The sequence below is a fragment of the Strongyloides ratti genome (assembly GCF_001040885.1).
Source record: "Strongyloides ratti genome assembly S_ratti_ED321, chromosome : 2".
NCBI lineage: Eukaryota > Metazoa > Nematoda > Chromadorea > Rhabditida > Strongyloididae > Strongyloides > Strongyloides ratti.
This window is the reverse complement of record NC_037308.1, coordinates 3,211,409-3,223,791: the sequence shown is the minus strand read 5'-3', so window position 1 is coordinate 3,223,791 and position 12,383 is coordinate 3,211,409. Positions and strand designations below refer to the sequence as shown.

Genomic DNA, 12,383 nt, shown 5'->3' with positions numbered 1-12,383 from the left:
TAAACATACTTGATATTGTTGATATTTGTTCTCTCCAATTTGATACAGCATAATCAAAAACACTTCTTATATAGATGGCTGAAAAATATAAATGAGCCCATCGACATGCTAATAAAAAAATATTTACTATTGAATTTATTGAACCAAAATCTAACTTAAATTCTACTACATGTGTATTAGTACCCATACTCTGTTCTAAAGAATTTGGTTCTGGAACACCAACCTCAGTAGGATATGAAGGGTATGCCATTGCCATTCCACTATATGAAACAAATAACATTCTTGAAGACATATCATAATTTATATCATTAACTACTGCACTAGTCCAATCAAAATTACCAAATTTTTCAAATGGTGCTTTAAATTTAGCTACTGGAAAAATTCCACATGATAAAGCATGTATTAATAAATCTTGATCAGTTACAACAAAAAGTATAGTACCAAATAAATCTTTTGGAACACTTTCTGTACAAAATTCTTTTGTAGCCATAGCACCAGCAAACCTTTCTCTATTAGATTCTTCTTCCTCGTAAAAATTTGGAAATCTAACATTAATTTGTGATGATTCAAAAAAATTTTGACTAAATTTTTTTAGTGCATCATATTCTATGTACCATTGCCATTTCATTTTTGTTATTGTAAAATTAAATTTTTGTGAATATCTAACTTGTCCAGTTTCATAATCAAGAATGTGAAGATAACCATTTGCCATAGAGACAGCTAAATATAAACCATTTGGTGACCATTCCATACATTCTAGTGTTGTTCCATGATCATATTCTTTTTGTAAGCTACCTAATTCTTCATAATAAATACCACGTATCCTTTCAACATTAATTTTCCAAGATTTTTTATAACCTCCTCTTCTTAAACATATATCTCCTTTTTTTGATGCTATAACTAAACTATCATGAATTGGATTCCATTTTGCTATATGAACCTATAAAAATTATACATTATTTTTTTAAATATAAGCTTACAGGAAAAGAAGATTTATATGATTTTGAATCTTCTATAAAAGGTGTACTTCTACATAAAACATCAGTAGATTCAGCATCAACTTTCTGTCGATCCATTTATAATAAATGAAGTAATGCTTCAAACAAGTGAATACATCTTCTACCAGTGTTTACTTTACGCCAATTTATTTTCGTTTTAGAAGACAATCATTTATTCCATATATTTCTTCAATTGATTTCTAAAAAACATAACTATAAGACGTTCATTTGAATAATAATTATGAATATTTAAAGGTTAATGAAAATTAAAAAATAATTTTTAAATAAAAGATATTAAGGACATAATTTATATTAACAAAAATAAACTAAGTTAAAAATAAAAAGGTAAAAATTCTAATTAAATTTTTTAAAAACGTTTTTTCTAGAAACATTATAAATATGAAAATTAAAAATCTTATTAATTAACTTTTTTTAGTAAATGAGGATGCTTATCATTTTTTAATTATTTAATCAATGAATAAAAACACAAGGTTTATTTTTTTATTTTTAGAAATGACAACAGTAAATTGATGTTAATTTTTTTTGATAAAAATTATGTATGATATGTATCTTTATTATATTGTTCTCTCAATTTATATCATCTAAGTTTCTTCTTTGGATATTAATTTCATATTTTGTTTTAGATTGATAATCTTCATTATAAGTAGGCCAATCTGGTTTGACATCTACTAATTTAGGAATTTTATTTTTAGTAACTATAGATTTTAATAGTATAAAAAAAGCAAATCCAAATGTAAAAGAAAAAGGTGTAAGACCTACTATCCAACCAATAATTGCTACATGATTTGGCATTTCATATTCTCCAATTTTAAATGGACCATTAATTATTTTGTAAATTGCTCCTATACAAACAAAAAACAAAGACATTGGTGTTATATATTTCCATAAATAACGGATTATTGCACCTGATGATCCATAAATTTTAGAATGATTTACTCCTTCATTTTTAAAAACTGTTTTAATATCAAGCATCCATCTATCAATACCATAAAAATATGATATTGCCCCAATTTCAATTAATGCTAAAATTGGTAATGAAGTAGTTGTAGCATCATCAAAAGCTACAATCCAATAAATACCATTTCCAAAAGTCATAGGTAGTGAAAGTATAAATAAAGCAATAACAATTAATTTAATAATTGAAGATCTTCTAGATATGTCCATTTTAAATTGATCCATAAAACAACAAACATTTGATTCTATGTAATATGCCAATGATGATTGAACAAGTACAAATGTAAAAGAAAAGAATATAAGCATATAAACATTTCCAGCAAAATTTTCAGATACACCTTCTGGTATTGCTACAAATAAAAGCATAGCTCCATAATCTACTAAATCTCTGATATTAGTAAGTTTATATTTGTAAGCTAAATGTCCTGTTACTGAAAAAACAGCTAAAGTACATGTCAAAGACATTGCAATATCACAAATCATTATAACAATTGTTTCCTTAAAAATATTACTTTTTTTTTTATTTTTTGATGTTAAATTAATATATGATCCTTCAGCAATACTTAATGAATAACAAAGTTGAGCAGCAGCATTAACCCATGTTTTTGCTGATAGAAAATCTATATAATTAAAATTGAAAAAATATTGACTTAAAGCAATTTGTGATCCACTCATTGTAAGTGTTTGTGTCATAAATAAAAATGTAGCAAAAGATGAAGCAACAGATACAGCATTGCTAAAGTACTTATATTTGTTACTGTTTAATACAATAATTGAACAAGTAAATGCTAAAATTATTGCTAAAGTTGTAACTAATGTTCCATTTAAATCTCCAACTTTATTAACGTTATCTGTTTTATCAAGAAGTAATCTTTCAAAAAATTCTTTTGCTGCTGATTGATAACTTTCATTAGTATAATGAAGCCTCACTACATCGGTAATTTGATCATCAATTTTTGAAAAAACACATGTACCACCCTGATAACCATTTGGAAGAAAATATGTATTATTATATTCTAAGTTAATTTTTAATTCTGAATGTAGATTATTAAAACAATCTTTATTGTCATATATTGAAAAACAATTTTTTGTATTGTGACTATTTTTACACGAAAATATAAATCGATGTTTAGATATTAAAGAAATGCCACAATAAACTGTTATCCATGATAAAATTACTCCATATATTGCTGTCATAAGCATATTAATCATTACACCAGTCCATCCTAATCCTTTCATTATTGGAACAATTTTATTAAAAGCAAATGATGGTGGTGATTTTGAAAATTGTCCAAGAATACCTTCCATATAAGCAGCAGGAAAACCAATTATTACACATAATATAAGATAAACAACAATGAATGTTCCACCACCATTTTCATAAACTACCATTGGAAATCTCCAAATATTTCCAAGTCCTAACATTATCCCAACAGAAGATGCTAATTTAAAAAAATTTCTTGTAAATATAAAATTATAAACTGAATCATCTATTATACTTTGGTTACCCAAAATTTCAACTGACTTAGTATCTTTTTTATGTGATTCTGTACCATTATTAGATATATCTTCTTTTACAAAATGATTTATTTCTGTTAATCTATCAAATAATTTAGTACCCTTAGAATTTTTTTTCAAATTTTCATCACATTTTTTTAGAGATAAGTTAGAATTTTCTCTTTGTTTTTTAGATTTTTCTTTACAGTTTTTTTTTTTTAAAATCTTTTTTTGTTGCAAATTTTCGGAATTAGATGAACTTGAAGATAATGTGTTAATTTCTGGAAAACACAATTGTTGTTTTTCTGATTGTGATGCTACAAATGACATCAAAAAGTCATTCAAAAAGCAATTAAGCTTTTTATACTTATATGACAAAAATTTGCATATTTTTTTGACAATGTATTTAAAATTAAAATTTTTCATAAAAAAGATTAATTTTTAATTAGTGTAACATTTTTTAATAAGTAAAATATAAAAATATTATTTCTTATTAGAGTTATTTTCCAAGTTTAATTTTTAACATTTAATTTTATAAAATGTTTTTCATAACAGCAAAACCAATTTTACTTTATATGATAGAAATTTCAATTAAGTAAAAGCTTATAGAAAGATAAATTTGATACGCTAAATTTCTTTACCACTATAATTATATCCTACATGAAAAAATAATTAAATTTTTAAATGTTAATAAATTTTAATGTTTGGTACATTTCCTAGGTATTTCATCATCATCATTTTTTATATCTTAAAAATGATCAAAAACAAAAAAAAAATAAAAAAAATAAGTAATTAAAAAATTTTTTAAAATAAAAATTAAAAAAAAAACAACTTTTTTTAGAATTTGAATATACCATTATAGTCATTCGATAACCCTTGAAATGGGATGAATTTTGAATATAATCAACAATATCCTAAAATTGAAATTTCAGGAGATATAAGGATTCAAAGTTGAAGGGCGAAATTGGGGAATATTTTTTTGTAAATTTCGATTACTATGATATTATTGTAAATTGTTTAAATAAATACTTTTTTCTAGATCAATTTTTTACGGGAAATTCATTAAACCTATTCATATCTTTATAGGACTTCTAAAAATCAAGATATGATAAGGAATATGTTTTGAAAAAAGTTTTTAGAATTATGAAATAACTCACGTTTATGAAGTCACAGAATCATGAAACTTGATGCGCTAGGCTTCTTCATAATTTAAGGTATATCCTACGTTGAAAACATTTTTTTATTTTCAATGGTTCTTGAGATATGAAGTTTGATACTTTTTTGCGCGTAATCTATTGTCATCATTTTTTTTATATCTCGCAAATTGTTAAATGTATAAAAATATTTTGAAGGTAGACCCTATTTGAAAACTCATTTGAAGACGATTGCGAAAATCCGATTGCATTTATCATGATTTTGAAGCAAGATATGAACAAAGGCGGAAATTTTTCTAAAATACTCATTGTACCCGACTTTTCAGTATCTCAGCAAATAATTATTCTATGAAAGTAGGACTAGTTTCATTCGATTTCTATTCAAATATTGGTCCAGGGTAATAATTTCTAGAGCTATAGCATCATTATTTTCAGAGATTCAGAAAGTGGCTGAAAATATTCTAAATTTCCGACTTTATCTCTAAAAATGTGAACAAAAAAGAACAACTTTTTTTGGAATTTGAAAATACCACTATAGTCATTCGACAGCCCTTGAAATGGGATGAATTTTGAATATAATCAACAATATTCTAAAATTGAAACTCCAGGAGTTATAAGGATTCAAAGTTGAGGGGCGAAATTATGGAATATTTTTTTTAAATCTCGATTTTTATGATAATATTGTGAATTTTAAAAATAAATACTTTATTCTAGATCACTTTTTTACGAGAAATTCATTAAGCCTATTCACATCTTCATAGGACTTATAAAAATGAAGATATGATAAGAAAAATGTTTAGGAAAAAGTTTTAAGAATCGTGTGATAACTCAAGTTTATGAGGTCACAGAACTATGAAACCTGATGCGCTGTGCTTCTTTCATAAATTAAGGTATACCCTACGTTGAAAACATTTTTTTATTTTCAATGGTTCTTGAGATATGAAGTTTGATACTTTTTCGCGCGTAATCTATTGTCATCATTTTTTTATATCTCGAAAATGGTTAAAGATATAAAAATATTTTGAAGGTAGACCCCATTTGAAAACTCATTTGAAAACGATTGCAGAAATCTGATTACATTTATCTTGATTTTGAAGCGAGATGTAAACAAAGGCGGAAATTTTTCTAAAATATTCATTGTTACCGACTTTTCAGTATCTCAGCAAATAATTATCCTATGAAAGTGGGACTGGTTTCATTCAATTTCTATTCAAAAGTTGATAATGAACAAGAATTTTCAAAACAATGTCATTAATATTTTAAGTGATTCAAAAATTGCCTTACAATATTTTAAATATCGAATTTTATTTTTAATAATAGAACTAAAAATAACAACTTTTTATTGTTTAATAATGGAATTTTAGGTTATTTAAAATTTTTTAAATATTATGATTTTAAAATATAATCAACAATATTCTATAATTGAAATTTCAATTGACATGTTCAAACAAACGTTAGGGTTGAAAGTTAGAAACATTTCTATGCAAATCATGATTTACTATACAATAATGAATTTTTAAAATGAGCAAACAATTCAAGATTGTTTTTTTTAACTAATTAATAAAGGTTAATTTCAATATCATTTAATTTCAGTAATTAAAGAAACAAAAAGATAAGCAGTTTATGAAAATGATTTTAGAACATTTGGGACTCTGGATAGGGTTATATGAGTCATTTTCGACGTCAAAAATAACTTGGAAAGCATATATATACGATCTGTTGAGTATAAAAGTTTTAAGATTCTGATCACAAAAAGATTTATTTTTTTTGCAGTTTTTAACTTAAATTTTTTTTTTATGATAGATTTAAATCATTCTACAATTTACATTATTTTATAGAATGCACATATCAAAACATAGAATTTTTTTAATCATTTTATATTTTTTAAATTTTATTCCTAAACGTTATTGTTTTTTTTCAAAAAAATTTCAAAATTATAATTTTTTTATAAAATTTTAAAATTCTGTTCTCAAATATCTTTTCCTATAATTTTGTAGTATTTTTTTCAATTATCTTTATTTTCAAACATGTTACCTGCTTTTTTCAGTATATATATATATAAATTATATTATCTTTTCTCGTTATAATAAACTTATGAAAAATTAGTTTTCTTCAAAAATTAATGCATTTAAAAAAAAAAATTTATTTACATATTTTTTTAAAAAAAATTAAAGTTAACCATATCGAATAGAACCAATTTTATTAGATAAATAAAGAATAATATTTTATGTGTGAATATCGATTCTAAATTCTCTTGAAACAAAGCAACCAGGTTTTTTAATAACAAGCAAACCATCGTCACGAATATGTTCAAATTCAACATCTTCAGGTGAAAAATCATCCAAATAAACATGAACAGAAGTTGGATAGTATCTAACACCACGAATAACTATCTTTTCAATATAAACGTCAGGATCATAAGTTCCCTTAGGATCTAGAGATTTTGAAGTAATAGTAAAAAGATGATCAGACTTCTTTTTATAAGTGAATCCCCAATATAAGTAATCTCCTTTTTTATAATTAAATGTTTCTCCATCATCAAGGTAAATTGTTCCATTGGCAAATGTATTAGCAAGGTCATTAGCAATATACAATGTAATTGGATCATTTTGCATAAGTTTGGAGGATCTTCTAAGACGGTTTTTAGCAGGAACAATTGTACCACCTCTTTGGAAAACTGGAATTCTGTCAATAGGAGTTTCAGTATAAACAGCACCTGGTGCAGGACGAATTTTATGGTTATCCCATTCATACCAAATTTGATTTCTTCCAGGTAAATAAAGAGATACTTGATCTACTCCTGGTTCTGTTACAGGGCGAACAAGTAAACTATTTCCTATCATAAATTCTCTCTCTTCATCGTAACATTGTTCATCAGTTGGAAATTCTGAAAATAATGGACGCATAATTGGTTTTCCATTTAATCCATGTTCATAAAATAAAGTATACCAGTAAGGTAAGAAGAAGTATCTTTGCATAACAGCTGAACGAATAGCATTTCTGGTGGCATCTTGGAACAACCATGGTTCTCTACGTTTGGTATCAATATGAGCATGTGCTCTGAAGAATGGTGAAAAAGCTCCCATTTGATAGAAACGAATTAATAACTCATCATCAACATTTTTAAAGAATCCTCCAACATCGGCACCAACATGTGGAATACCAGAAATAGAAAGAGAGAGAAGCATAGGAACTGTCGCTTTAAGATGCCCCCATTCAGCTGCATTATCACCAGTCCATACAGCAGCAGATCTTTGTGATCCAGCAAAGAAAGATCTTGTAAGAAGGAATGGACGATATTTACCATTGGAACGATCAATAATACCTTGATAAGAAGCAGAATGATGAAGCAATCCATAAATATTGTGAATATCACGATGTTCAAAATCTCCAAAATGTTTAATATCTTTTGGCATTGTAACTTCAGGACCATTAAAAACAGAAGGTTCATTCATGTCATTCCAAATCATTATATCGTTATTAGATAATTCATATTTGTCAAATGAATATAAACCACTCCACCACTTTCTTACATCAGGATTTAAAAAATCAGGATACATAGAAGCACCTGGCCAGCAATGTCCTTGATAACTTCCTTCACCATTAACGTTTTTTACGAAATATCCATTTTTCTCTGCTTCATTATAAACATAATAATTATCATCTTTTTTAATATGTGGATCAACAATATTAACAAGTTTACGACCCTTTTTAGTTAAATCTTTAACCATTTCAAGAGGATTTGGAAATTTACTATTATCCCAAGTAAAATATTTCTTTCCATCTGTATGTTCAATGTCAAGCCATAAAACATCTACTGGTATATCATATTTATCAAAACCAGCATTTACCTGTTTAATATCATCTTCATCATTATAATTCCAACGGCACTGATGATATGCAATTGAAAACAATGGTGGTAATGGATAAGTTCCAGTTAATGATGAATATTGTCTATATAAATCATTTGGTGTTGGTCCTAACATAATAAAAATGTCAATAAGACCAGACTCTGACATGAAGTGAGTTTTTATCATACCACGATAATCATTTTCTATGTCAATCCATGTTTCAGCAGCATTAAGCCAAAGAACAGATACAGAATGATCCTTTCCATGAGCCATAACATAAGGAACAGCACCATATAAAGCCATTCTACTGTTAACTTCATATTCAAAAACATCTAAATTATATAATCTATAAGGTTCACCAGATTTTGTGTTTTGTAAAACTAAGTTATCTGTATGTTCTGGTAATCCATAAATATATTTGAAATTATGAAAATTAATATCCACACCAACACTACTACTACCATGTGGTTTACTATCATGATGCCCTTTAAAATCTTCTTCCCAAAAATTTTCACCATCATCCTTTCCATCATTTTTCTTTTCACGGAAATGTTCATATTTCAAAAGATTATCAGAATTAATAGAAACAAGAGTTTCATCTTTTTTTTTTATTTCAAGTTTAAATGGTTTATAATGTAACTGAAGATAAATGTCATTACTAATACTAAATGATGTAAAAGAAGCCTCTTTTTTTATATCTTTTAAGTTATCCTCTTGAGGTTCACCATTTAATGCAATTGTTGGTGAGAATCTTTTACGTAATCCATTCTCTTCATCAATTACAATACGTAACCTAGAATCATTTAGACCAACAATTTTAACCTTTAATCTATTTTGATTTGAAACAGCAACAGCTTCAAAGGTTGTAGGTGTTATGGAAAATGATGAAGGATCGACAGAATAATCTGGAGATGATTGGAAAGCACGTTGACGTTTACAAAATCCAGATTGTTCACATGTTTTAAAATTGCTTTTATCAACACTAAATATTCTTAAAAATGCCAGCGAGATCAGTAGAAATAATGATTGCCACATCATCACCTGAAAAGTAAAGATACAAAATAAAAGAATTATTACAAAATGGAGAAGAAAGAGAAGAAAATAAGGTTTTATCGGGTATTAATACGTAAAGAGATAAAAAGAGGACGCCACCGCCCATTTTGAATGATAATAAAATACATTGTTTTTAAGATAGATGAATGTCAGTGATATATTAAAAAAAAGAAAAATTTTCAATTAAATGATTTTAAAAGCATATATTAATTAATATAAAAACAACGGTCACACCTTTTTAATAATTAGTATAAAAAAGTGCTATGTTGGAAGTGAACTTCCTAGTTTCTCTTGAAAAGAATAATATTACAAATGTTTACGATATAGTTAGTTTTTTTTTTATTTTTTATTTTTATAAAAGTAGTAAGAAAAGTTAAACATGATAATAAATATGTAAAAAAAAACTTCAATACAATTATCATATTTTAAATTTTCATAATTTGTTTTATTATTAATTTGATTGCGACAACTGCAAAATCTTTTAATTAAATAGAAGTTGATTTATTACAATTAGGTATTAATTAAAATTATGTAGAAATATTTTAATTTATTGAATGAAATTTTAATTTGTTATATTATCTATAAATAAATTTTTTATAAATATTTTTAACAAGATATATTTTTTTTACGTGTTTACAAAACTAATTTAGTGATGTTAACATAATTTGTTTGTTAATAAAATTTAAATAATAAAAAAAATGAATTTTATGAATTTAAATACACAAATCATTTTATTAAAAAAATTTATAAATATGATAACTGAATACAAAAAAAATTAGTTTAGATTTTGTTAATCTTTATAAACACAAAAAATGGCTTTAACATCAGAACCTGCATCAGCCGAAATTCCAGCTGCCGGAGGAAAATCCGTCCACAAATTAACCAATGGAGGTGCCGGTCGTATTGCTTTCAAAATCAAATCTTCAAATAATAATGAACTTCGTCTTAAACCAGTCTTTGGTTTTGTTGAACCAGGTGCATCTGCTGATGTTGAAATTACCAGACTTGCTGGTGCCCCAAAAGACGACAAAATCGTTATCCACTTCGCTGAAGTACAACCAGATTGTGCCAAGCCAGAAGACGCATTCGCAGGAGGTGCTACTGGATCAGGAAATTTGACAATTCCAGTTTCTGCAAAATAAATACTCAACTGTAATATTTTTTTTTAAATAGCGTTGAAATTTTTTATTTATCAATAAATATATATATATGAATTTTAGTAATTTATTTATAAATAAATATTATACAATTGAGATTACAACTTCGATTTCAAAAAAAAAAGTGTTAAAAAATCATTATTTAATATTAGGATTGTTAATTTGAATTCCTTCTTTTTGTAGTAACTCTCTAAAATTATAATAAAGATCAAGAAATTATTTTAAAATACATACAAATATTTTTTCTTCATATAATCAGGCATCTTGTCATCTTTTGCAATAGGTTGCCATTCTACAGTTTCTCCTGTTTCTTTCCAAGACTTCTCTTTATATTCATCAAAATGATGAGTAGATGATCCATTTTTTATAGATGAAGACATTTTCTAAAAAAATATACAACTAAATGTATTACAAAAATAAATATAAAAAAGTAGATAACTCTTCAACATAATAAATTATTAAATTAGATTTTATTAAATAATATTTTTTCCTAGAAACCAATATATAACAACTATTGATAAAAATAATCTACTTTTCCTCTTTTTTTTCTTCTTCCGTTTTATCAATGGACTTCTTAGATTCAACATTTTCCAAAGACTTTTCTTTAGATTTGCTAGGTTTTTCAAGCTTTGTAATTAAAGGAATTTCCTTTACATTATCAGCAAATGATGGATAAACTTTATCGTGCAATCTCCATTTACCATCTGTATCAGCAATATGATTTTCATATACAATATATTCTTCAACATCTTTAATTTTATCTTTTGAACCAAGAATTAAATGCCCAAATCTATCAAAAACAGCAATTTTTTGTTTTGTACATAATTGAACAATAACTTGTGCAATCATATTCCCCGAGTTTTGTGGATTATCGGAACACCTAACAGAAACAACTTTTGGTGGTTTCGTTTCTTCAACAAGTTCGAAAAATATACTACCATTTTCAACATCTGGCCATAATTTAGAAAAAGCATGTTCTGTAACATATTCACAAATTTCTTTTTCATTTCTACTCATCATTGATTCATATGCATTCTTATAAATATTTAATGCATTTTTTGAAGCCCACTCACGAGCATTAAATTTTTCATAACCCTCTTTTTTCTTAATCAGACGAGTACCATTCATATAATTATGAAATCTTCCTTTCGTTCTCCCAAAAATTTCTTTGCCTTTTTCTTCCAAATTTTTTAAAGGACTCGAGAAACTTATAAATGAGATTGGATTTTTTGGCGGTACATATGGATCTAAAACTCCATATATCGACTGTAAAGTTATTTGATGTTCTTCCCAATTTCTTGGAGATACATCCTTATATGGATTTACTCCATTTTTCAACATGTCACGTCGCAGCTCATCCGGAGTCATTTCTTCACGTTCACGTATTTTTACATCGTCAGGTAATTCAAGAAGCATTGTCTTTTGTCCACGTAACTTTAAAAAATAATTAATAATAACATTTAAAAAAAAGTTTAAACTTACTCTTCTAAACATTCTTTCATTTTTATGAGTATTTCTATTAGCTTTTGCTCTATTTGATCGTTTAATACCTAAGAACAATTCTAAATCACCACGTTCCTTATGATGGTGAACACCAGCAACTTGTGTAATAGTCAAATCTTTCAAACGTATTGTTAATCTAGGAAAACTGGCACTTAAACGATTCATTGTTCTACAGATTCACAACTCATTTAAATA

General features: G+C 26.2%; 5 protein-coding genes across 5 annotated transcripts; 1 reads left to right on the top strand and 4 right to left on the bottom strand.

Annotated features, from left to right (window-relative positions):
- Positions 1-66: 66 nt before the first annotated feature.
- SRAE_2000101400 (WD40/YVTN repeat-like-containing domain and WD40-repeat-containing domain-containing protein) lies at positions 67-1,076 on the bottom strand (the record flags this gene model as incomplete). The annotated part of the gene is made up of 3 exons (XM_024651914.1): positions 67-78; positions 128-940; positions 981-1,076. 3 exons carry the CDS (start codon positions 1,074-1,076, stop codon positions 67-69), a joined length of 921 nt encoding a protein of 306 aa, XP_024505544.1.
- A 510-nt stretch (positions 1,077-1,586) lies between these two features.
- SRAE_2000101300 (Sodium-dependent dopamine transporter) lies at positions 1,587-3,800 on the bottom strand (the record flags this gene model as incomplete). Its single annotated transcript, XM_024651913.1, has 1 exon — positions 1,587-3,800. The coding sequence occupies one exon, from the start codon at positions 3,798-3,800 to the stop codon at positions 1,587-1,589; it is 2,214 nt and encodes a 737-aa protein (XP_024505543.1).
- Positions 3,801-6,849: 3,049 nt separating this feature from the next.
- SRAE_2000101200 (Neutral alpha-glucosidase AB) lies at positions 6,850-9,513 on the bottom strand (the record flags this gene model as incomplete). Its single annotated transcript, XM_024651912.1, has 1 exon — positions 6,850-9,513. One exon carries the CDS (start codon positions 9,511-9,513, stop codon positions 6,850-6,852), a length of 2,664 nt encoding a protein of 887 aa, XP_024505542.1.
- An 827-nt stretch (positions 9,514-10,340) lies between these two features.
- SRAE_2000101100 (MSP domain and PapD-like domain-containing protein) lies at positions 10,341-10,670 on the top strand (the record flags this gene model as incomplete). Its single annotated transcript, XM_024651911.1, has 1 exon — positions 10,341-10,670. The coding sequence occupies one exon, from the start codon at positions 10,341-10,343 to the stop codon at positions 10,668-10,670; it is 330 nt and encodes a 109-aa protein (XP_024505541.1).
- A 543-nt stretch (positions 10,671-11,213) lies between these two features.
- SRAE_2000101000 (39S ribosomal protein L45, mitochondrial) lies at positions 11,214-12,353 on the bottom strand (the record flags this gene model as incomplete). The annotated part of the gene is made up of 2 exons (XM_024651910.1): positions 11,214-12,119; positions 12,168-12,353. The coding sequence occupies 2 exons, from the start codon at positions 12,351-12,353 to the stop codon at positions 11,214-11,216; spliced, it is 1,092 nt and encodes a 363-aa protein (XP_024505540.1).
- Between the last annotated feature and the right edge of the window lie 30 nt (positions 12,354-12,383).